Source organism: Notolepis coatsorum (genome assembly GCF_963971535.1).
Source record: "Notolepis coatsorum genome assembly, chromosome: 17".
Taxonomy (NCBI): Eukaryota; Metazoa; Chordata; class Actinopteri; order Aulopiformes; family Paralepididae; genus Notolepis; species Notolepis coatsorum.
Window position 1 is genome coordinate 53,894,793 of NC_140181.1, and position 27,248 is coordinate 53,922,040.

The 27,248-nt window shown below is 44.8% G+C and overlaps 1 protein-coding gene across 1 annotated transcript in view; it reads left to right on the forward strand.

Annotated features, from left to right (window-relative positions):
- Positions 1-5,985: 5,985 nt before the first annotated feature.
- Positions 5,986-27,248, forward strand: part of mylk2 (myosin light chain kinase 2) — a gene marked incomplete at its 5' end in the record, with an annotated part of 119,038 nt that continues 97,775 nt past the window's right edge. Inside the window, one exon of the mRNA XM_084333457.1 lies at positions 5,986-6,247. Within this exon, the coding sequence (XP_084189583.1) occupies positions 5,986-6,247 (262 nt within the window). The remainder of the gene's footprint in view (positions 6,248-27,248) is intronic.

Sequence of the window (27,248 nt, forward strand, 5' to 3'; positions counted from 1 at the left end):
CTACCCAGAGGTGCAGCGCGGGTCTCCTTCGCTCTCGGCCATCTCCTTCACCGATTGGTTGTTAGTGCGTGCTCATATCCAAGCTTGGAGAATCGATATATCGAAACTTTGCGACCACGTTTCATGTTTATTTCGAGGAAATAATTTATCGCGATAGTTATCGTTATCGTTTTATCGCCCAGCCCTAGTCTCGGCTATCCCCCCGAGATATTCCTCCGCTTTAGCCAACAACCAAAATGAACGACGATCATCGCCCTTACACAGCACAGATAATCTCGCGGGGGCGAATAGCGTAGGCCTCAGGCCCAGTTTCCATAGCCTGGCCATGACCACTTTGTATTCGCCTCTCTGTGCTTGAACCTCCGGCGTAAAGTCTTCAAAAATGGCCACTTTGTGATTGCCGAGACCTAGTTCACCCCTTCTGGCACGGGCCGACCGCATGATGAGCTCCCTCTGTTGTAGCCTGTTTAGCTTGACAATGATGGGCCTCGGCTCCTTGTTCACTCCAGGACTGGTCTTGTAGGCCGACTAGCATACGGGTGGGCTGGGGAGGACATCCGCCCCCAGTATTTTCTGCAACAATTCCGGCATGGTCTCCGAGAGACGACCTCCCTCACTGCCCTCCGGTACACCAACAATCCTGATGTTGTAGCGTCTCTCCCGGGACTGCATTTCCACAATTACCGACTGTAGTTTGGCAACGTCAGCCTGCCTAGCCAGCAGGGAGCTCTCCAGACACGCCATCCTCGCGCCCTGTTGTGAGGCCTCTGTCGTTAGCAAGGCTAGTTCGTTAACATTAGCCGTGGAGGCAGCATGTAGCGACTCCATCTTCTCCCTCAAAGGGTCGATCGCCAATCTAATTTCCTCTGACATCGCTCGATGAAGGGTATCAAAAAATTCCGCCTGTACTTTTCTTTGTGTTTCAGCGAAGCGTACCTCAAAGTCTGCATGGAGTTTGGTCATGACAGAGAGAACAGCTTCACTTATCTCACTGATTCCGGGCGAAGGCGAGGGTAGACCCGGTGGCAGTTTGCCGGCTGGAGTGCTCATGGCTCTGGTCTCCATTGACATCGCAGAAAGTTGAAAAAAGTCGACGAAAGTAGTTGAAACTCGACGACTCAACAAGAAGACCAATAACAAATAAAAATAAAATAAAGACTGATGGGGAGAAAAGTGTATTTTGCACGATAGAAGGGAGCTCTCGTGAAACACGTCTCACTCCATGAACGCCTGGCTCCGCCCCCCGCTCTTTTCTCTTTTTATAAGTATCTTTGATATTGTTCTGGATCATCTTTAAGTCTGTCTCCCGCTTGTCTACGCCCGCTTGCCTCAACGACTACCGCCCTGTAGCCCTCACCTCCATAGCCATGAAGTGCTTTGAGAAGCTAGTGAAGGGCTACATCTGTTCCTCCCTCCCCATCAACCTGGACCCTCTGCAATTTGCATATCGCCCCAACAGGTCCACGGAGGACGCCATAGCCCATGTGCTGCACACAGCAGCATCACACCTGGACAAGAGGCAGGGGAACTATGTGAGAATGCTGCTCATCGACTACAGCTCAGCATTCAATACCATAGTCCCCTCCAAACTCATAGCCAAGCTCAGGGACCTGGGCTTGAACTATGACCTCTGCCAGTGGGTCTTGGACTTCCTGACGGGCAGACCCCAGGTGGTAAGAGCAGGCAACTGCACCTCCTCATCCATCACACTCAACATAGGGGCCCCCCAGGGCTGTGTTCTGAGCCCCCTCCTCTACTCCCTGTACACACATGACTGCGTAGCACAGCGGAACAACAACACCATCATCAAATTTGCTGATGACACAGTAGTGGTGGGCCTGATCTCTGCCAACGACGAAAGGGCCTACCTGGAAGAGGTAGAGAACCTGTCACAGTGGTGTCAGGAGAACTGCCTCTCCCTGAACGTCAGCAAAACAAAAGAGATGATTGTGGACTTCAGGAGGTCAGGGGTCAAGGACTACAGCCCCCTCAGCATCGACGGGGCACTGGTTGAGAGAGTGAACAGTTTCAAGTACCTCGGAGCCCACATATCCGAGGATTTGACATGGACCACACACATTGACAGTGTTGTGAAGAAGGCACAACAACGCCTCTACTTCCTCAGGCGCCTAAGGAAGTTCCAAGTCAGTCAGAAGATCCTTAGGAACTTCTACTCATGTACAATAGAGAGCATCCTGACTGGCAACATCACCTCCTGGTTTGGGAATAGCACTGCACAAGACCGTAGCAGACTACAAAGAGTGACACGTTCAGCCGAACGCACAATTGGAGGGGGGCTTCCCACCCTCCAGAACATTTACAACAAGCGGTGCAAGGGGAAGGCTAAGAGAATTATTAAGGACTCGAGCCACCCGAACAACTGCCTCTTTGAACTGCTGCGGTCAGGCAAGCGATACCGGAGTCTTAAGGCGAGCACAGAAAGACTCAGAAGAAGCTTCTATCCCCAGGCCATCAGGCTGCTAAACGAACAATAAACACTATGCAGGGTTTCCGTTAGAATTTTTTTTTGCAGGTCTGAGTGTCCGGTAGATTTCAATCTACCGGACAAATGGGATAAATTCCGGTCAGAGTTTATTCAGCTTAAAAACAATTGATAGACTTATATAAAGAATGACATCATCAAGGCATTTATAATATTTTAACTTAAAACTAGGCTACTTTTGCGTATATACAGTCATAAATATATTCCAAATAAAATAAGTCCCTCGAGACTTCGTGCTGCTGCCGACTTGAGGTGTCGGTGGGCAGTCTGCCCGACCTTAATAAACAGCAGTCTGTTATAATCACATTTTTATGAGCTAACGAATTCCGTTATATTGGACATTTGTATTAATTATATCAAGCGAAGAACTGAGAAATTTGGCAGAGAGACGGCAACATTATCGTGGGTTTGCGCCGTGATGTATATCTCCACCTCCCAACGACTTGGTGCTGCTCATAATGTCCGGTGAAAATAATTCCCTCTAAGCACAATTTGATTATTTGAATTGTATTAAAATAGGCTAAAATTAAATAGCCTATGCGATGAACGAAACAATCATTACATTTGTCGTTGCTTCACCAAGCAGCCGGTCTAATAATGACACCGCTGTGTCAGCGCGAGCTGGCTGCTGATATATTTACGTGAAGCATGGAGCATTGGAGCAGGCAGAGCATAGCAGCGGTGTCAGCAGCGCCCCCACCCAACAGCTGAATTGCCAATGGCTGAATTGGAGTACTGCACCCTGCCAAGCCATGCTTCACGTAAATAATGCAGCCAGCTCGCGCTGACCGCAGGATGTCATTATTAGACCGGCTGCTTGGTGAAGCAACGACAAACGTAATGATTGTTTCGTTCATCGCATAGGCTATTTAATTTTAGCCTATTTTAATACAATTCAAATAATCTAATTGTGTTTAGAGGGAATTATTTTCACCGGACATTATGACTGGAGAGATTAAATATGTCGGACTTCAACAGATTTTGCCGGTCAAATACCGGTAATTACCGGCTAACGGAAACGCACACGCACACACTCACTTAAACAAACAACACACTGCAGCACCCACTCTCCACACTTTAGATCACACAAACACACTTTATATTTATTGATAAAGGATTTGCACTACAACTCGTACACCTACTGTAAATTGTACCTAAATTGCACCTAATCCTATTTCTGCCTTGCACTATATAGTATTGTATATTAGTACACTACACAGTATTGTATATTATATGGTAACTCAGTTACGTCTACTCTGCATCGAACATTGTACATATGTCTATACTGAACACTGTGACCTCATTTTTTTTACTTCTAATTTACATGCTATACTATGTTATTTTATTTCATACTTATCTTGTCTTGCACAGTCTCTGGAGCGTAACAGTAAGAAGCATTTTGTATAAAAGTATTCTGTACTTCTGTATGACAACTATTAAAGAAACTTGAAACTTGAAACTTGTCTCTGTATGATTTTGACCTTTGGCCTGTTGATTTGGGTGCCATGGTGAAGACACTAGCATAAACAAATACAAAAACCAAGAAATAAATAACAATAAATATCAGTTATAAATGAGACGCAACATATATTTACATATACATTATACATATACATATACATACAAGTAATGTTATCAACAACAAAAAAGCTATAAACAGATATATTTGTCATTACCACCACACATTGTCATTACCACCACACTTCATTGTGTGGTGGTAATGACCGTGATGGTAATGACATTTTCTTACTCTTAAGCTAACAGCTAGCACAACATCAAACTTGCTTATATTAAATTCTTAGCTAGCTAGCAATGTACCTACAAATATGAAGAAGTTTGACTAAGATTCAAAAGCATTATCAAATTATAGTGTGTTTGGTAATGACACACAATAAACATATTCTGTAGTATGAGTAAGTAAATGTGAAAATATCTTACATTCCTGGTGATCAAAACGTCAGTCTTCCACTCTGACAGCCATGTGCTCCACTGTCACTACAGGTTGTAATGGGTACCAAAGCAAGGGGCATAGCCAAAACTTCATTGTATTGCAAATTGTTCAACGTGATGGTAATGACACAGATATTAAGGGACAAACCTATTTTGAATTTTTTTTGGTCACAAATTTTACTTAAGTTAAATATTTGGCAGAAAATCATTGATTCAAATGTAGTTATAGTAATATATACCTAAAAGTATTGTTTTTTAATAGTTTTTTCTAGAGAAATACAAGACCAAACGTTAAAACTCTGGATTGGGACAAGGTGAAAATTGTAAAATTCCAACATTAAACAACAAAAAGATAAAAAATGTATGTTTCAAATTGAATAATTAAGTCTAGGTAAGTAATTAATTATACTAATCAATGATAGCATAAAGAATCTGGAATTTTTTTTTCTTTAAAATATATCCCAGGGGCGGTTAGGTGGCGTAGCGGAGATTGCGCTCGTCACCAACGCAGGAGATGCTGGGTTCGAGCCCAGCTCTCGGCGTTGCTACCAGCTTGGCTGGTCGTTCATACTAATACAATTGGCAGTATTAGGGGGTGGGAAGCTGGTGGGTGGGAATCTGGCGTTGTGGACAGCAATGCCTACAGGTCAGGTCTCGGCGCTTGCTCAGCGGGGGCAGGACTTGGTGGAGATAGCGTGCCCTCCCACGCATTACACTTCACCAAATGAGAGTCCTCGCTGCCAAGTGAAAAGACGTCACTGGCTGTCGCCGCACGTATCTGAGGAAGCGTGCGATCGACTCAGGACGCCCTTGTACAGACTCATAGGAGAACATGCAAACAACAACCAGGTAGGGGAGGGGGGGAATTGGCACAACGACTAAATTGGGACGGGGAGAAAAACAGAGAAATTAGAAATAGAAAAAAAAAAATATATATATATATATATCCCAGGGACATGAAAATGCCCCAAATCAAATAATCACCCATATACTGTACATACTGTATATAGGTATACTGAATTTTGTTGTTGTTTACACTTGTTTATGTACTTGACTTTCTTGACTTTCTATTTTATACTTGTATTATACTTATTTTATACTATCTTGTTATTATCTAGCACACTCTCAGGAGCAAAACAGAAAGAAACATTTCATGCAAAGTATTCTGTATTAAGAAGAAACTTGAAACTCGAAACTTGAACTTGTATCTACAATTACATTTAAAACATTGTTTGTTTTTCAACCATATCTGTTGACCATATAATTTCTTTTTCAGCTTCTCTATTTCAAGGCAATATTTACAAAAACTAAACTAAAACTAGTAATTTCCTATACAAACATGTTTCCTATTTATGCATAATAATCATCTGTTCTGTGCGCACGCAAGGGAACATGTATGCGCATGCTCGTGCACGTGGCGTCATTTAAACAGAGTACAGCCACTTCTGAAATTATGACTACTGTCTGCACCCCTGCTTATCACTCCATCTCTTTCCATCTGCAGCCCGGGTATTCGTAGAGACCTATTCAGAATGGGTTCCCAGCGGGGGCCGGCACCGATCCCCATAGCTGCCTTGCCCACATTAGAAGCTAAGGTGGATGGCCTGGCCACCAAACTGGACCTACTCTTGGCCAGAGGCCACACCGGTGGCTGTCCTGTCTGCCTCACCTGCAGTGTGCACGTCTGCCAGCGGGAGGCGATGGACAGACAGCTCTGCGTTCAATCCAAGCTGCTAGAGACGCTGGAGAAGAGGATGGGGGAGATATGGAGGAACCTTGATGGAGTGGTGCGAGGTTGGTCTGGTAGGGAGTCCAGGGGCGTCATTTTGGTATGGCAAGGTATGGCACTCGCCATACCTTGGCAAATTAAAAATGATTTTTTTTTCTTTTCTTTTTTTTACAATTTTTTATGTTGATTTAGAATTCGGTACAGCCCTAGCATGTTTTGATATTGTCAATTATCTCACTTTTACTAGGTGACTTTTACTGTGACTAACTGAAATATGCCAAAAAAAAGGGAAAATGGACATACAGAAGTTTTTTAATCAGAGGGCAGCAGAGACGAGTGATACAGGGACACAGGTAAGGTCTTACAATGGCTTAGTGATTATAACAGTGCAGTTCAGCATTCAGTAACCCATACTTTTTGTGAATGTGTTTTTGATACTATATTCTGTTGAACACACACCTCAAAACCGTACCTAAGGAAAATTGGCTCAATTGCAAGAAAAATAATAGACGGTTATGATATTACAATAATTACATTCTGCATAATTTGTATGCAAAATATTGTGGTTGACACATTTCTATATTAAAAATGCTTGTGTAGTCCTGTGTCATACGGTACCTAAATGTCATACAAGTGAATTGTATAGAAACAACTCACCAAAAGTGACTATTGCACAACTGATTTGACAAAAAAAATCCACCCTTTAACCCCCACCCTCCCCCCCCCCCCCCCCCCCCAACCCTCCCTCCTCGCCATACCTTGGCTTTTACTGAAATGACGCCACTGAGGGAGTCCGTGGAGGTTGGTCTGATATAGGTAGTAGGGATGAGTCGGAATCGGAATGAATTCAGGAAAGCACAGATAATGAGATGGACACAAATAATACACAGATATTAAGTTAATATTATTCTGGAGGGGGGGGGGAGGGGGGGAGCCTAGGCGCACCATCTGTTCGTCACAAATTACCTGTAGGACTGCCATCAAAACTACCTTTGGGACGTGGGACCAGTACTGTACACTGTACATTGGAATACTGACAAAGCCATACTTGGTCATTTACTGTGCAACTGGGTTAGGACATTTGTAGGGGCCAGTTTTGAATTGCAGTCTCCCGTAGGTGTTTTTTGAGTGTTTTTGAAAGTGGGTAGTGATTCACATTCCTTTACAGCTTTGGGTAGGGCGGTCCACATTGATGTGGCATAATTGCGAAACGTGTTTAGTCCCTTGTTTGAGCCGAATCTGGGTTTAACATGATTTGTGGAGCTCCCTCTGGTGTTGTGATCGTGGTATTCACTGACCTTTGGGAAGTATTTTGACATGTACATGGGTACCTTGGTCGCGTAGTGTATCTTGTAGACCAGGCCCATTGCAAGTTGCTGTACTCTGTCGTCTACTCTAAGCCATCCTAGGTTGTCAAAGTGGGCAGGGGTGAGGTGGGTTCTAGGAGTCAGGTCAAGCAGTAGTCTGACTAGCTTGTTTTGAGATGTTTGTAATTTGTTTTTTAGTGCCTTTGAGGTGCTTTGGTACCATGAGGTGCAAGCATAGTCGTAGTACCCTTGAATGAGTGCTCCTGCTAGAGTCTTCAGGGTATTCTTGTTTACCAGAGAGGAGATCCGGTACAAGAATCGAGTTCGTTGGTTGACTTTTTTTATTACATTGGATGCCATTTTGTCACAGGAAAGATTAGCCTCTAGGATGGAACCCAGGTAGGTAATTTCATCTTTCCTTGTGACAATATTGTCACCCACTGTAACCGAGAAGCCGTCGGTCTTGCTGAGTTTGTTATTTGAACCGAAGAGAATGGACTCTGTTTTGCCCATGTGTAATGATAGTTTGTTGTCGGCGAGCCATATGCAGATTTTGCCTAGTTCTGAGCTGAGGGCTTTTTCAACCTGTAACTTGTTCTTGTCAGAGACCAGCAGGGCTGAGTCGTCCGCAAACGGGAACAAGTTGCAGTCACAAGCTGACGACATGTCATTTGCATAAATTAGGAATAGTAGCGGTCCTAGTATGCTTCCTTGTGGAACACCACAGCTCACTGTGAGGGGGGGGGGATAGGGTACCGTTTACCTCCACCATCTGTTCTCTCCCCTCCAGGTAGGATTGTATCCAGCTCACTGATAGACTATCAAAACCAATTGCTTTTAGCTTGTCAATCAGAATGGAGTGATTGACAGTGTCGAAGGCCTTTTGTAGGTCCAGCATGACCATGCCGCAGTATTTGCCCGCGTCCACCTCTTGTTTGATGTGGTCGTTCAAATAGAGAAGGCATGTGTCAGTGGAGTGGGATGTTCTGAAGCCAGATGGGAATTTGTAGATTCGCTTTTTTCCGCGAGGTAATTCTCTACCTGTTCGTAGAAAAAATTTCCCATGACTTTCGAGATAAGAATAGAAGAATAGAAACAGGGCGGTAGTTGCCTGGGTCTAATTTGCTGCCTTCTTTGTGCAGGGGGGTCACTCTCGCAATAATTTTTTTTTATCTACTTTTTCTCCCATTTTCTATTTTTCTCCCATCCCAATTTTGTATCGTCCAATTCTACCCTCCCCTGTCTCGAACGCTGTTTGGCCATGCCTCCCACAAGCCGGCTGTAATGTGGACGAAGCCATACATTGCACGAGTCCCCTCCGGTACTCGAGGTAGCAGCCGTCGCATCTTTTCACCTGCACAGCGCGATCTTTCAGCGTCGGGGTCTGCGCTTTGGAGGGACGCCGCCCCCGTCGCTTCCTGATTCTACTGCGCAGGCGCACCAACCGACCTGTAGGAGTCGCTGTCCACAACGTCCGATCCCCACCCATCAGCTTCCCACCCCCTAATACTGCCAAATGTATTAGTATGAACGACCAGCAAAGCTGAATGCAATGCGGAGAGCTGGGCTCGAACCCAGCGTCTCCTGCATTGGTGGTGAGCGCCTTGCCCACTGCACCACCTAGCCGCACGTATCCCTGTTTTATGGAGAGGTTTATTATGTGGGTGATGACTGGGGTGATGGCGGCTGCTGAGTCTCTGAGGAATTTGGAGGGTATATTGTCATGGCCAGTTAGGTTGAAGGGCGCTCAGTTTTTTGAGCACCTCATCTGTTGTTACCATTTTGAGTTTGAAGTCATCTTTGTGGACCCCTAGGTTTTTGTAGAAGGCTAGGATGTGTTTTACCCCAAAATGCCCTGAGTGGGAGAGTAGTTATTATTAACCAGTGTTGTGGCTATGTTTGTAAATAAAATGTTTAAAGGTCCCATGCATTATAAATGGCCTTTTCCAGTGTTTAGCATTGCTTCTTAGCAATTGTGGATTATATCAATGTGGTCTGTGTCGTTAATTATCATATTGACTCATCAGTCTAGTCTCGAGTTCACGAGATCTTCCCTCACTCAACTAAGCTGTTCTGATTTGACTCGCAATGCGACGTAGCAAGTAGCTGATCTGCAGTAACGCCCCCTCTATGGTTGTAGCGCATAGTGTAACTCGACACTTCCTCAAACAGGTTTTGACAGAGAGGCAGAGAACGAGCGAGCAAGAGGGAGAGAGAGAGAGAGAGAGAGAGGGACCGGCGGGACCGTGCAGAAGTGTGTGTAAAATGTGTGTGCGCCATCTCTCTCCCTCGTCGGAGCATTTACACACAAACTTGACTGCGTGTGTGTCGGGGACGCATCTCTCCTCTCCCTCTCTCCCTCTCTCTCTTGCTTGCTCATTCTCTCTCTCTCTCTTGCTTGCTCATTCTCTCTCTCTCTCTCTCTCTCTCTCTCTCTCTCTCTCTCTCTCTCTCTCTCTCTCTCTCTCGTATGTATCACGCTGTGTGGGTGACTGTCACTGGAAGCGCTTATGGGCGGAGCCCATCCAATAACAGCCTGAAATCCTGAGGCTGAAAAATTATGCTTTCGAGTACTTCATTAGAAATATAAAACAATGAATTGTTTTGAAAAAAAAACTTACAGATGTCTTCCATAGACTCACAGGAATTGTGTAAAGTTGCCCAAATAGTGCAAGGAATAGCAATGCATGTCCCCTTTAAGTAATTGGCCACCTCCAGCTTGTCTGTGATGAGGGTGTTTTCTGTCTTCATGTTGATGTTTGAAAATCTGTTTTTTTAGTTTTTTACTGCAGCCTAGTTGGTTGTTGAGTAAGTTCACAGGGTTTGTTTTTGTTTTCCTTAGTTTTGTCATTGATGAAATCTTTTTTAGCCGATTTGATCATGGTGTTTACATCGTTTCTTAGCCTGTTCCTTTGTAGTTTGAGTTCAACCACGTGGGCTTGGAGGTCACTGTTTGAGATTTTGGCAAGCTTTGACTGACTTTTATGAAGTTCAGAGATTTTTTTGTCTCTGGTTTTCATAGCGTTCAGTATCTCTAAACCACTGGCCATGACAATATCCCCTCCAAATTCCTCAGACTTAGCAGCCGCCATCACCCCAGTCATCACACACATAATAAACCTCTCCATAAAACAGGGACACGTACCCAAAGACTTTAAAATTGTGAGAGTAACCCCCCTGCACAAAAAGGGCAGCAAATTAGACCCAGGCAACTACCGCCCTGTTTCTATTCTTACCTCCATCTCGAAAGTCATGGAAAAAATAGTATACGAACAAGTCGAAAAGTACCTTGCGGAAAAAAATCTAATCTTCGAATTCCAATCTGGCTTCAGAACATCCCACTCCACTGACACATGCCTTCTCTATTTGAACGACCACATCAAACAAGAGGTGGACGCGGGCAAATACTGTGGCATGGTCATGCTGGACCTACAAAAGGCCTTCGACACTGTCAATCACTCCATTCTGATTGACAAGCTAAAAGCAGTGAGCTGGATGCAATCCTACCTGGAGGGGAGAGAACAGATGGTGGAGGTAAACGGTACCCTATCCCCCCCCCTGCCAGTGAACTGTGGTGTTCCACAAGGAAGCATACTAGGACCGCTACTGTTCCTAATTTATGCAAATGACATGTCATCAGCTTGTGACTGCAACTTGTTCCTGTTCGCGGACGACTCAGCCCTGCTGGTCTCTGACAAGAACAAGTTACAGGTTAAAAAAACCCTCAGCTCGGAACTAGGCAAAATCTCCACTTGGCTCGCTGACAACAAACTATCATTACACCTGGGTAAAACAGATTCCATTCTCTTTGGTTCAAATAACAAACTCAGCAAGGCCGACGGCTTCTCAGTTACAGTGGGTGACAATATTGTCACAAGGAAAGATGAAATTACATACCTAGGTTCCATCCTAGAGGCTAATCTTTCCTGTGACAAAATGGCATCCAATGTAATAAAAAAAAGTCAACCAACGAACTAGATTCTTGTACCGGATCTCCTCTCTGGTAAACAAGAATACCCTGAAGACTCTGGCTGGAGCACTCATTCAAGGGTACTATGACTATGCTTGCACCTCATGGTACCAAAGCACCTCAAAGGCGCTAAAAACTAAATTACAAACATCACAAAACAAACTGGTCAGACTCCTGCTTGACCTTACTCCTAGAACCCACCTCACCCCTGCCCACTTTGACAACCTAGGATGGCTTAGAGTAGACGACAGAGTACAGCAACTTGCAATGGGCCTGGTCTACAAGATACACTACACGACTAAGGTACCCATGTACATGTCAAAATACTTCCCAAAGGAATGTGAATCACTACCCACTTTTAAAACCACTCTCAAGGAGCACCTACGGGAGACTTCAATTCGAAACTGGCCCCCGTAAATGTCCTAACCCAACCCCCTCCAATGTACAGTAAATGTCCTAACCCAATAATACACGAGACCCTCTTCTTGGAACCAAGTAAGGTTTCGTCGGTAATCCAATGTACAGGAAAGATTAGCCTCTAGGGTACTGTATTGTACCCATTCTGCAATCTGTTAATACATTTTCCTTCAATCAATCACCGCGCAGATTGATTGATTGAATGAACATTTTATTAACAGATTGCAGAATGGGTACAATACAGTATGGCTCAATACATACAATTGTTAAGGGGATGCAGACCAGAGAAAGACTTTCGTCTTGTTTACATCAGGGTCCCCCGTGCAACTTGCTCCGTGCAATCTATTCTTTGTGGATCTAGCCCTATGTGTTTTTAGCGCATATGCAAGTGCATATGAACAAGGTCCAATGGTATTGGACCTCCAGTGGAGGTCCAATACCATTGGTGAACACAGGGGCAGCATCGCGGTTGGGTGCTGTGGCGGCAACCCCACTAAGAAGTAATGCCTATGGTGTTTGATTCCATAAGACATGCTGGTACTCGTAAAACGTAATAATTTATTTTTTATTTTTTAAACTTACTTTTTGAAGCAACAAGGATTCCGATATGTAAAGTTTGTTTAATCTGATCCTACCGAAGCCTTCAGAATGTATAAATAGGTGAGTTTAATGTCCGACAAGGAATGTTCAACAGTTTTTTGACTGTATGGAAAGAGGATGTCATTCCACCATTAGGTGAAAGAATGATGGCCTGTAAATGATCTGTCTAGCAAACTAACGTTACCCTGCGAACCTTGACAAAATAAATGTCAAGTATATCTAAATATTATATTTGATACAACAATATTGTAAAAAAAAATGTATGCATATATATTCTCAATGGAAAAACTTTTTTCTTTGAATATTTGCCCCAAAAAGTGAGTGCGTCTTATATACCGGATTTTACTATAAGTCTTTTAACATGCAAGACCAGTAAGACCTGGGAAGACCAAAACATCATACACAGGAGAGAGATGGCGAGTTGGAGGATATATTGTCATGGCCAGTTAGGTTGAAGGGCGCTCAGTTTTTTGAGCACCTCATCTGTTGTTACCATTTTGAGTTTGAAGTCATCTTTGTGGACCCCTAGGTTTTTGTAGAAGGCTAGGATGTGTTTTACCCCAAAATGCCCTGAGTGGGAGAGCAAGCGACTTGACGGAACATACAATAAAACAGTAAACAGTTTAAAGGAGATGTTTGGTATATAGCATTATAAGCCCTGCTAATGGGCATGTCCAAAATCCTTCAAAAAACACCATAAACTTATTTTCAAAGACTGGAAACTCTCCAAGTGGTTGATGACGTTGATGACGTTGATGACGTTGACTCAGGGGATGAGAGTATATCTGTGTCCATAGAAGAAGGGGAGCTGGATTTCCCAGAGTCACAGAGAACTCTAAGTGTCTGAGGAGCAATAATAACTTTAACTTTAACCGTGCCCAAGTGTTGGAGATCCGTTGTTGAGGTCAGATTTAGAAACTCGTTAAAATCAACGTCCATGTACTGCATACTGCAGTCTGAAGTCTTCTGCAACTGCACATTGTCTTTTAACCTCAAGTTTAAGTTCATCTACAGACTCTGGTATTCCAGAAGGCAGAGTTAATTTTGCAGAGCTGTTTTCACCCAGGATAATCCGAAGCTTTGCTGGGGCTGTCATTTCTGGTGTGCCGGCCAACTCTTACTCTAAAAAAAGTGAAAAACAGAATACCGCTATGGTGCAAGCATTTCACACACATAGACGTCACTTTGTATAAACGGCAGCAGCTTTACTTTCTTTCATAGAACTCTTTAATCTCACCTGTCTCTCTCTCCTCACCTGTCTCTCTCTCCTCACCTGTGTCTCACCTGTCTCTCTCTCTCCTCATCTGTGTCTCACCTCTCTCTCCTCACCTGTGTCTCACCTGTCTCTCTCTCAACATTAAACTACACTTTTTTTTATTTGACTGTGCCCTTCATTCTTTTGCATGTTGCATGAACTATCGTGGTAAAATCTGTTAGCTAGGACACAGTTTCAATCTGGACTTGGATGTCGCTGAATTATGATACTCACATGCTACAACAGTAAGCCGGTGTCACGGCACGATTTTCTCAGCTGCACCTTGATGACACTGCTGTCCTCCACTGTTTGCGCCACCACGTCAATGTCTGTGAGGGGGGACAAGGGAAATTTGACTTTATATAAGCCAAGAAAAGTGTCCACACAAAGAGCTAGGCTAAATTAGCTAAATACACGTTGCATGAACTATCGTGATAAAATCTGTTAGCTAGGACACAGTTTCAATATGGACTTGGATGTCGCTGATTTATGATACTCGCATGCTACAACAGTAAGCCGGTGTCACGGCACGATTTTCTCAGCTGCACCTTGATGACACTGCTATCCTCCACTGTTTTTGCGCCACCACGTTGTTGAAGGCAGAGGTTCTGTGTAGGATTGTTAGTAACTGTCTAACTGCATATATAACTGTTCACACTATTAACTGTCTACCTGCATATATAACTGTGTCCACTAGAGGGCGCCCTAGGCGGAGACACTCAGTAGTACTACCAGGTGGCGAGTATAAGTAGCTTTGTCTCCTCCCACTTCTTTCTCTCCCCCCATGTCTCTCAGTGAGAGAAGACCTGTAGAACTGCTGCTTTCCATGTGAATAATAAACAACGCCAGTTAAGGCTCAAGATAGAAACCATGCCTCTTGACCACATTATTGTCGCCCTATAGCCGAATTCTGTTAACACACGTCAATGTCTGTGAGGGGGGAGAAGGGAAATTTGACTTTATATAAGCCAAGAAAAGTGTCCACACAAAGAGCTACAGTAGGCTAAATTAGCTAAATACACATTGCATGAACTATCATGGTAAAATCTGTTAGCTAGGACCATAGCTGTCAACCCTACCATTTTTCCCGGAATTCTCCTGTTTTTTCAACCCTCTTCACGCCCTGTTCACGGTTCACGTATTGGCACGTATTTTGTACTTATTAATTTTTACAAAATGGCTGCAATTCCCCTCCGTGACGACAGGTGGCAGCAGTGTAGATTAGAACGTTATCACAGGAAGTCAGACCGAAGAAGAAACAGCGAGCGGATTTGCTCAGAGCTCAGGGGAGAGACTGATGCACCGAGGGTGTCAAATCAACTTAGCCAGTGTCTCTTGATTGCCCACTCTGTGGCTTTTGTCTCTGGAACAAAAGGTTTGCAAATCTTCTGTGGATAAAACAATACAAAGTTACTGTATGTGATGCAGGAATGTGTAAATGTGTTGGAACTTGGTGAACAGCCGTTTGCTCTGCTTGTCCCCTTAGGTTCACGCGTTCCCTCCTCCCATTCCTCCACGGAGATAACCTCGTTCCCAGCTTTATCTCCCACGGAGAGCATGCCTTCACTCACTGACGCCCAATTTCCTGAATGCGATTTATATTTGGTATGACAAATACAGTTACTGGTAACTCGCAGGCATTGCAGAGATATTGAGGAAAAACACAAAATCGCATTGGCTTTTTTTCTATCTCACGTTTCTCTGTAGACACACACACTGTTCCAAAAATGATATTCCCACTGCTAAATTAATGACCATAGGTATTTTTTTATAGCTTTAACGAGTTGTAGTATTAATATGTAGCCTACAGTGATGAAGGTATAAAGACACTATGGTAATACATTGATTGATTGCTAAATTTAACAGATTGCAGAATGGGTACAATACAGTATTGCGCAATACACAATTGTTATGGGGATGCAGACCAGAGAAGGACTTCCCCCATTTTCAATTCGTAACATTTACAGTCAAATCAAATACATTTTCAGATTACAACCTTTATTTAATGGTTAATATTTTGATAAAATGTAATTTACTGTATTTTTATAGCATTTACACTTTATAATATTTTATTTTCAGCTTTTATAGTTTCACAAACACATCAAGACAAATCACAAACACAAAGAAAAAAGAAATAAAAAGAACAATAGTATGTTGCCAGACACTGTCACATCAATGAACAAACATACACCATGTCATATGCTATACACTAAGGACGCAAGGGGCTGATTCTCTGACATATATACACACATTACATATATACACATACACATATATATATAATATATACACCAGCGCCGCCAATAGATAAAAAAAAAATTAACTAATCAATCTCACAATTTTCTGTAATCAATCTAGATTAATCTAGATTAAAAACAGCATTTTTCTACATAAAACCGAAGCTTGTAACAGATATTTACTTGCGTAAAATCATGGAATTAATGTAAAATCAACACAAAGAAAGTATATTTAGATTCAAAGACTATTTTAATAGCTTTCTTTGAATACAGTTTCTCTCCTGTGAAATACAAATGTTCAACAAAACCATAATTTACATAGCATTTACACTTAAAGTAGGAAAAGTTTACCCTACAACGAATGGCTGGGTACATACAGGTTTTGACCAGCAGATGGCAGCGACGAGGCAGCTCCATTGGGAGGGGGTGGGGCCGGGTTGGAGGGGGGCGGGGCTGAGGGGGCTGGGGCCGGGGAAAGGGGCGGGGCTAAAATGTACACGTTTTGTCTCCTGCCAATGTTGACAGCTATATGGCTAGGACACAGTTTCAATATGGACTTGGATGTCACTGAATTATGAGGGGGGGGGGGGGCGGGTGTGCGCGCGCGGGGGGGGGGGGGCGGGGGAGGAGTCAGACTGGAGGAGTCAGACTGTTGGAGGATACTGTGATCGCAGACGTTAATGTAGCCTGTAGCCTGTAGGCCTTGTGTGTGTATGTATGTGACAAATAAACATCTTGAATCCTGTCATATATTCATATATCAGTTTCAGTAACTACAAAACACATAATAATAGACAACTCACTTGTTGAGGTCCGGCCGTCTGGACGGTCTGGGCTTCCACAGCACATTCCATGATAAAAAAAAAGTATCCATTTAGTTAGATAGATGATAGATCATCATCCAACACTGTCTACAGTATCCTATCCTGTGTTCTGATACGAACGCAGGCGCCGGCACGGTCACCGGGCGTTGTAATACTAATAATAGTCTCCACCGGAGCAGCACCAGCAGCAGGTGTAATTGTAACGGCGTCGCCTGTGATCCCGCCTCCTGCTGCTCTGTCAGCTTCACTGTCTTCGTGAAACCAAAATTGGTTAGGCTTACTTGTTTTCGTTTAGACATTATGCATTCCTGAGTGACCTTATTTACTGGCTGTCAAAACGATCACTGTGTCAACAAGTCACAGCACAGGTTACAAAGTGGGTCAAGTTTGATTTGTGCCGTGCGTGCGTGCAGGCTGCAGCGCCGCCGTGCTCCAAATGGTAATTGCAAGAATAGCATGCATGTTGCCATATTACGTGTGAATTAGTGCGCAAATCATTAATCATACATCCAATATAGCATACGTTTATCATTATACACGATGATGATACAGAAAATTACAGAAAAATGAGAAATGCATGGCAAAAGTAGCATTTATTTTCAGTAATTTAGAGACCCCCAGGGGAGCTTTAGAGACCCCCAAGGGAGCTGATGTCTGATCTAGGGGAGCTATAGCGGACCCAGCTCCCCCCGTGGATCGCACCCTGGACTGACCTCGAGCCTTGGTCAGACATACAATTAAATACATGACATGACGTAGAAGAAAACAAAATGGCTGGTTAGAGAAATTAATAATACGACTATGTTATGGCTATAGCCTGGAAGGAAAACAGCTCCGTCTTACAGTTCCCATAACCTTGGGTTATGGCTCTATGGCCTATATGGCAGAATATACAGCAGATATGATGACGAAGGCAAACAAAATAGTTTCTCAGTAACTGGGAGCAACAGCAATTTTGTTATGACTGGTAGAATGTCAGAGTGATCTTAAAGAGACATACACACATTAACCAGTCAATCTGGTCATATTGAAACTCAAGCTGTATGACATGATAAAACAACACAGATCCATAATGACATGATAATATATTCCACGACAGTTCCCTCCTCTTGATAATATTAATCACAATCATTATCACTCCATAAAGACAACAAAAAATATTATCATCATTAAACTCAGCAAAAACTATTTTTATCATCTAAAAACAGTCACTAGAGGGAGAACGAAATCCACACATCAATGAATGATGACGGATGACAGGTAAACAGGTGGTCTCCAGCAAACCCCTGTCTGGATGGTCGGGATTTCACAACACAGTGTCCAGGCTCTGGGTGGTCAAGGGTGCAGAATACAGATATGACCAACCACCAGGCTGGAAAATAGAAATCACAAAAGAAAACAGGAGAGTACCTTGCAGAAGAATAATTTCCCTTATTCAAAACAAAACATTCTCACAAAACCCTTTCAGTAGAGCGAAAACAGATTACAGCAAGAACACGTGACTGCATTCTCACAGAGGCCGGGAGATAGCCAAAACAAAACAAAACTACAATTTGCCAAAACATCTCCATTCTTTAACAAAGTTAAGTACATTGTTACTTAATATTTCTGAGATAATGTAATGTGATGTGGGTCAGACTTGCCTCTTAATCAGTTGTTGAATCTCAGGCAGCTTCCTCTCACTGGGGCAGTGGTCAGTAGGGCCCGGCGGTCATTTGTTTGGCACAGAGATGGAGGACCCCCCCCTGAGAAACTACAAAGGAGAGGGGTACATACATAGGTGTACGTGGGAGAGAAGAGACAAAGGAGAGATATGAGTGGCTGGCCGTAATCTCTTTTTCTTTCTTTTTTTTTCTTTCTCAGCCACGCTTAAAAAATATTTGCCCGTTATCACACATTATAGACAGTTACACACTAAAACGGTAGAAAGGGTCCACTCCAGGCTTGAAGTTAGGACATTCTATAGTACCTCGATCAGCTCCAACGAACAGGGCAGATTCCCTAAGTCATGACAACAAAAAACAACGTCTCTAAGAGTCTCATCGGCAAACAGGTCATAATGATTTCTGCAGGTCACATGAAATTAGATGATCGCCGTTGCTAGCAGCTACTAAACATGCAAGTACTGAACAGGTCAAAACAGACTGAATTGAACTTAAGGAGAGATACTGCAGGTGAACAGGGTAAAAAATTAACTAATATATAACACAATGAAACTTCCCCAGTTGATTACTTATATTAATACAATACTTTTTTTTGTATTACAATTGTAAGTTCAAATATGCAAATGAGGCCTGATCTACCTAAATATGCACTAATTTGCATATAATTCCAGGACAGAAATCTGAACATTGGATAAAGCCATTTTCAAAATTATAGTTTCATCTTGTTGACATATTAGAGCCAAAGGCTATTACAGAGGGGATTTTGGATATCTCTTTTTGTCACTCCATAAATCAGAAAATACTCCATTCAGTCCATTGTTATGGTAAAATTCCATACTACGCCATGTTTTTAGGAATAAAATGTGATATAAATCAGGGTATGAATGCGATATCAACAAACCCCTCTGCAATACCTTCAGAACATAGATATGAATAGAACTGGAAGGTTTGGTGTATGTGAGTACTACTGAAGTGGAGATTTCTGGCCCAGAGTATGAGGAAAAACTCTTAAAACACATTTCTTTCCTTTTTTTTTTTTTTTTTAAAACGCCTTCAAAGTTCTGTATTTTTCCCTTATAGGTCATTGTACTATATTACTTGACCTCTTTATTTTAAAATAAGTTGGTGAACGGGGGTGTGGGTGGCACAGAGAGAGTGAGCAGGCTACAGTAACCATATCTGTACATGTGTGTATTGTATTGTGTACTTAGATGTTTTACCAATAACCAAACTCAAACAAACAAATCATAACACATAGTGGACCAAAAAATCAAGCAACATCTAATAAACAAACTCAAAAAATTCACCTGTTTGAAGACCCGCTAGAGCCCCCATGTTACATTCAAGCCTAAAGTATGGCTTGTGTAGGCCTTGAATGCAACGTGGTGGACACAGAACAAAACAGGAGTTTATCAAAAATAACTATCTATTGGAACAGCTATTACATGGAAAACAAAAACAGGACGGAACAGTGTGGTGACGTGTCTTCAAGACTCTGTAGTGTAAAACACCACTCCTACACTGTGACCTCTGCGTCTTCAAAACACATTACAGCTGGCTTCCCCTCTTCTGGTTACTAGGTGCTGCTGCCATGACAACTGTTTATAACCTTTCACACCATTAAAACGTTTCATTACTGCAAAAAAACTCTATCGCCCTGCTCCTGTGTCTCCTGCCCCGCCGTTATCTTTATTGTTGTCCTAGGGCAGTGCTTCTCAAACTTTTTCTGTCAGGTCCCCCTTTGGCGGACCAAAATATTTTGGGCCCCCCCCCCCCCCCCCCCCTCGCCCCAACAAAATAGTCATGAAATGGGCCATGTTTAAATTTATTGAAATAACACCAATATCGTGACCTTTCAACTTGGCCCTATATTTTGTTTTCAGAGCTGTCATGGATGAAAAGCCAGCCTCACACAGATACTGTATGTGGTGCTGAATGGTATCAACACCTTAACTGCTGCATCATGAGATACTTGGTGGGCCATGAGATGAGATACTTGGTACTCAGCACCACACTCTGAAACTAGCTCTCTAGGTGGTATCAGATGAGATTTCAAAGAGTTCTTCCAAGAGTTTGGATGGAGATGTGTCAGGAAGCTTTGTCTCAATGTTGTCTGTAAAGTTTTTTTTTATCCAGAGTAACTTGGTGATCCTTTTCTGTGTTTTATTAAATAATGATTTTCAGATTTTGAGAAATGGTATTTTCATGGAGAACAGTGCAGCTGCAACAGATAGCACTTTAGTGATAATTTTCTGGAATAAAAAAAAGAAAAGAAAACGTTTTTTTTTTCTTTCTTTTTTTAATAAATCTCAAGGCCCCCCCTGTCATGCCTCTGCGCCCCCCCTGGGGGGCGCGCCCCCCACTTTGAGAAACACTGTCCTAGGGAATTCAAAACATTTCCGGTACTCACACTCACACCCTGCTCGCTTCGAAACCACCGTATATCACCCTTTGCTAAGGCAAACACATTTCGATCATCGTGTGTATTGAGCCCTACTGTATTGTACTTGTGCTGTATAATGACAATACATTTGAATCCAATCTAATATATAAACAGGAACATAAAAGACACTATTAATTTACCAGGGACAATGCACATTAATCAACATTTTCAGTTTCCACATAAATGTACTGGAGTTTGCCAGTTCATTTTCATCCCTAGTCTCTGCCTCACATGTGACCATTAATTTGCTAATCTGTTTTAGTAAACTTTAGAGCATATTGCTTTATATTAGTTTATGAACCAAAATATACATCGAAAAACTCTGTTTCCCCCCCCTAGTTACAAAACAGACATATACTTCTGGGGCTTCATTAATTGTCAAAGACACATGTTATTTATATACTGTCTGTCTGTCTTGTTCCAAGGATAAATAGGTTTAGGCTGCTAAAAGGAAAAATTATTATCACATTCAGTTGATAAATGAATGTGAGGAGTTTAACATTAATGTGGTTAATCACTGGACAGCACTGTAATTTTTATTTTTGTATTTGCGCATTTTGCCATGCTGCCAGCTTTTGCGGGGTGATTCCATTATCATCAGGGTTTGCACGTGTGTCTGTCTCTAGTCAAACTAGACAGAGAGCCATGGGCTCCGAGACATTAACATAAACAAGCTGATACCGGCACAGAGCGAGGGACATGGTGACATCCTTAATGAAACAGTAGAGGAGGAAATAGGCCATCCCTGGGTCACATGATGTGCTCGAGTATTCGCGGAGGAAAACGCCGTCTTGACCTTTATTTTGAAGGCCACCTTCAAAATAAAGGTCTTTTCCGGTGTTCTAGACTTTTATTTTTTAAACCCACCCACCGTCTCGTCCGGTTCTGTGTTTTTGAACCAATGATACGCTAATGATAAAACAAATGTTGCCCTTGTTGGTAAACAACTAACTTTAGGTTCGATTTAACGTTAGCTCCTAACGTTAGATGCAGCTACTACAGGCAATCAACGATGAAGACACCAAAGAAGCGTCAAATCCTTATATCCCAGAACAGTAGCCCTGTGGTGTGTAGGCAATCTACCCGTTATAATAAATTGATTCATGTCTAACTTGTCCCCGCTGTCAGTCCTTTGACCTCCCGCTTATTGTAAACAATGATGCATGTAATTGTGTTAACGTTATTCTGTGTCGTAGCCACCCGTTTATTCATTTTGTTAGCTATTTAGCTAATGTTGTTATCACTGCACGCACACCACCCATAACGCTACTTGGTTAAAAGGAAACACTATTGAGAAATGTAGTTAAGCTATATGTAATTAATCGATTTACTTATTGTATGATAGCGCACATAATTCCAGTAGGTCCCTTTAGACCTAGTGTCGCCTAGGTCTAGGTCAAACTGCCCAGTGTGTCTGTCCAGAGGCACCAAGCCCCCAGTAGCACCGCAGTGTTTGGACTTCCTTTTACGGCATGAAGCACACCCTCAGAAGGCTCACACAGAACCAAGCATTTCACTGTAATGTACATGTATGTACCTTAATAAAACTTGAACTTAAATGAAGAATTATGAATTTAAACCCCTTTTCTAATTTTCTCTGTGTCTCATCCTCCTGCTCTCTCCTGCATTTACACTCCCAACACCATAAACCATGCAGCCTGCCCCGTTTGTTTATATCGAATGATGTTCTAGCTAAGAATGTAAACATTCTCTCGCTGGCAGTGAGCTGCCCACCACTAGACTGCTTCCTTCACCGTTCAAACCACCACCATCTTAATGCTGGTTCTGTTTCGTTAGGGGCTCTGCTTGGCATCACCTACTGCACTCCCTCGCGTACGTGCACGCGTACTGAATAACATTCCACAAATATACCTTTAATACCAGTATTAGTCTGACCACACCCCTCATCAGCTTACCTTCATAAGCAGGTGTGTGGTCACCTGCTCTCCTCCTTCTCGCTTTCACCACAAGGAAGTGCCTCGGTAGTACCCCACTTGACGTGTTGTTAGTTGAAAAGAGTTGTGACTGGTTTACATTGTGCGTAATCTTTTCTTCTCTCACTTTGTTATATAAGAAAAGGTTTGGGTCATAATGTATTCCGCGGAGAGTAGACCCGCTAGACCTACTCTTCACCACCGGTTCTCCATTCCCGCCTCCGTCGTGCGCCTCGGTGCTGGGCTGTTGCCACTCTCGTGGTTGCCGACCCAGCCCGGGAGACTGCCGGTGGATAGTTTTCCTCACCGACGAGCCGAGGGTTCGGTGCCGTCGCTCCGGCGATGGCCTGATCTCGACTCTGGTTCCTCTGGTTCTGGGGAATCGCCCGTTGATGAACGGGGGATTGTTTTGGAGCCGGAGGATTTGCGACGCAAACTTTTCACGTCTGCTCGCTCGCGTCGCAAGATGGTGGCGTGCAGACGCGAACGGCCTGGGTTTGGGGAGCTGCTGGAGACCAGCGAGGATGCGTCCGACTCTGGATTTCTGATGGAAACTGAGGACTTCATGGAAGAGGCGGACGGATTCTTGTATGATGGTCCCGTGGAGGAGAGTATCCCTCCTCCGGAGACCCCGGAGGGGGGAGAAATGGCTCCATGGGGCGCCTTGTTCGAGGATGTCGAGGAACCACCTTGGCCTCATCAGCAGGATGCCCTACTGTCGGCCGCATCGGATTGTGGCTCCTTGACCAGTCGCAGCCTGCTGTATGCGAGGGATGCGGGGTCGGTGGAGGAAGGTTCGCAGGGGGAACTGCGGGCCTTGTTTCCCGAGCTCATGGCGGTAGCCGCCACCGCAAACGGTGTGCCGCTGCCGCTGCCATTGCCTGCACCTGTCCCTGATGACCTCATAGGCCATCCCTGGCAGCGTCCCCCAGTGAGAGGGGTGGACGTTGTCTACCCATTTTTCCCATCGATGGGGGCCTATGTTCGTTGGGGTCAGGCGGTGTCCAACATCATGGGACTAACTCCCGCCTACGTACCAGTTACGCGGGTGTCGGGGTTAGTCAAAGGTATGGGGGAGGGCGTGCCTCGGCTTGACAATCCGATGGCCGCGCTCCTCTGTCCGGATATGGTGTGGGAACCCCTATGCAAGCCGGTCCTCCAGGGGAAGTCGGCTAGGCGATTGGCTTATTGGGGTGACCAGTCATTCATTGCTGGTACACAATCGCTGGCTGCGGCGTCTAACATCGCCCACCTGGCTAGATTTGTATCGGGGATAATGACGGGCGGCACGGATCTGACCGAGGTAAAATGCGATCAGATCACCCAGGCTGCGGGAGCTGTCCTGCACCTTTCCCAGGTGCTGGCCATAGCCATGGGGAAAGTGCGCGCCCTGGCCACCCTGGGCCAGCGTCACCTTTGGCTGGAGCAGGCCCGTGTGCCAGAGAAGAAGAGAGCCCCTCTTCTGACGGCCGCCCTCTCCGACGCTGGCCTGTTCGGGAAGGCCCTGCAATTGATGACCTCAACATGCAGAGAGATGGCAGAGGAGAGATCCATCCTCCAACCCCATTTTCCGCCTCCCGTCCTTGCCGGTGGGGGCAGAAGGCTTCCGCGACGTCGAGCTGTCTCCGTCGCCGCTACCACTGCCTCCGCCGCCGCTGCTGGCCCTGCCAAGAGGGCCAGGGGACGAAACGGCGCTTCGGCCACCGCCGGCCCATCCCAGACCGGAGGAGACGGTAGGGAACGTCGTGTCCAGCAGACTGTAACCTACCGTCCCTCCGGGGCTCCCCGGGGTGGCAAGACTCGAGCGGCGCGAGGTGGCAGACGCCGTTAGGAGTGACTTTTTCCCCTCTGTATCCCCTCTCCTACACCCTTCCCGGCCCCTCTATGATATTGTGCCTTAAACTTTATTAGTATTTAATAAAAAAGTTCCCCGACATAAGGGGGACTGTGTTTTGGCCGAACAAACTGTGTTTCTTCAAACAAATCATATGGTGGGGTTGTGTATATATGGATCTACCCTGTTTACGTTGGGGGGTGAGTTGTGTTGTGTTACGAGGTTAAGCAAGGTCTGCAACTTACACTCGGTAATAGGTTCTATTTAGCTTGATGCTCCACATGCAATTAGAACTGGTGTTATTCCATTGCTTTAACTAAGTATATGTGTTTTCACAATGCTGTGTTGTCTAGTTGCAGTAATGCTCGTACGCACACTTTTCACGGCCTAGCCGTTACTCTCGTTCGGCGTTTTTTCCTATGTATGACATAGGCAACGGGTATAGGATTCACGCACAGGCGACTTGTGTTTTGTTGTAAAACCTTTTACACTTTTTGTGGGTAGCAGGCATTGTATTAGCTTATGCTGTGCATTGCTTTCTACCGGAGGTTTTTCAAGATGGCTACGGTTGTGTTTCTGTGTGTAGGGATAAAGGGTGTGTTTTCGGGAGGGGGTGTCGAATAAACCCCTCCTTTCCCACTTGATTGGTTTAGGGGATTTTTGATCTTTTCTGCTGAGCCAGTCAGGGCCAAGCCAGTGCTTGACAGGGGGGGGGGGGGGGGGGGGGAAGGGGTATTCTACCGACTCCTGTTATGACAGGATCCGGTGGGTTTTCCCAGCCCGTTGTAGCGTTGTTGCTATGGCGACGCCTTCCATGAGCTGGTGTCTTAAAGATGTCGAGGTTGAGCGCAGGGCTTACAGGCCTGCTGCGCCCGGTTTATGTGTCAAACTTGAGTCTTTTGGTCACGTGTCTCACAGTTTACATATCTTTTTTCTTGACCGTAGTCTCATGTGGGAAGGTGTTTCTGGGAGGGTCTGGTCTTAAAGAGTGACTGGATTAAAATCATGTGAAAAACAGGGTTTTTACTCCCAGCTGTGCAGTTGGGTCATACGGGTGATGCCTTTTCTTTATTTTTATAAAGAGTTGAATGTGTCTTGATGGATTGGAAATGAGGGTCCCTGATGGAAACAAGACTAACGTCTTTCTCAGGTCTGCCTCCCCTTATCCTATTGTGTGTATTCCTGTACTGCAGTCTGTTGGGTAAATTTTTTTCATTCATTCATTCATGGAGTTGATTGCATCTCGCCCCTCTTGTCGTTTCCCTGGGCGTCTTGGGGATTCAATATGGTGGTCTAAACGGCCTATTGTTGATGTGGGTATGTCCAAACGCACACATAGTGCTGGCTCAGGATGTGCTTTTGGGCCATTGGCTGACTAGCGCGCCTTGTTTGCTTGGGTGAAACAGCGTTTTTATGGAGCAATTGGGATGGGGGTTTTTCCTCTTCCGACATCCTGTGTGTTGTCGATGGGTTCCCGTTCATGTCAGGGGATGATGACGGAATGGGTCTGGACATATGGGGAAGGGTCTCACGCCCTAGGGGTGGGCCACCGGACGCGGTTCATACCGACACGTCTGGGTGGCGCCTTCTTTTTTGTGTTGGGATCAAACGCGCATATCTGCCCCTTCTCCTGGGGTTGGCAGGTCGGCGTGATTAGGGCACGGGACTGGTTCTGGTCGCGCTGGTCCAGATCAGTTGCACCCGTTGTCCGCTGGGGATGCAGATCTGCTGTTCTGGTACCCTGAGGGATTTGGGGTTTTTTCAGGGGGAAAAATGCTAGGTCGATCCGGGTGTCACAGGGTTGAGCGTTATGGGACCCTTGTTGGGTGCGTTGTATTCTGCACTGTCGTAATGGCTTACGGCCGTGCCGACCTGTACGCGTCCGATCTCGTCGGATCTCGGCCGCTGTACGGGTTGGTCTTGGTTGGTACTTGGTTGGGTGACCTCCTGGGAATACCGAGTGCGGGGTGCTGGGGCTGGTCTTCCATTTTTACGCTCTTCTCTTGCGTTTTGGCGCTGAGGAGCCTGTTTGGGTGGTTTTAACCTCCTCGGGGGACCCTGTGCTCCCCGTATCACCGGGCCCGGTCCGGGGTGATGCTCGTTGACCCGTAGGCCCGGGATAGCCCTGTTGGGAACCGGAACGCGGGCTGCGGCGGTGCCGCAGATGTGTTTTGGGGTTTCTTTCCTGAGGGGTTATGGGACCAACCGTTGCATGGGGTGATGCCTGGGTGGTTGGTTCTCTGGTGTGTTGCTGCAGTGTCAACTCCCGGTTCTCCGGTTGAGGGTGCCCCTGCACGTTCATGACGTCTGCCGATCGTATGGGCTTTTTCTGTGGGCAGCTGTCAGGGGCAGAGTGGTCTAAGGATCCCACTTCTGACGTGCTGTTTGAAAGCTTGGTTAAGCGACAACGCCAGCATACGCCCCTTCCGCCGGGGCGGCTGTTTTCAGCTGTCCTTTCTGGCGCCTGCCTCGTCCGCAGTTTCCAGGCTTGGGTTGACAGCCTGTTGCCTGGTCTTTTTCCCCGGTGCACTGCCTGCTTCCGTTGGTTAACTCTTGTGTGTTATGACCATGCTGTCTGCCT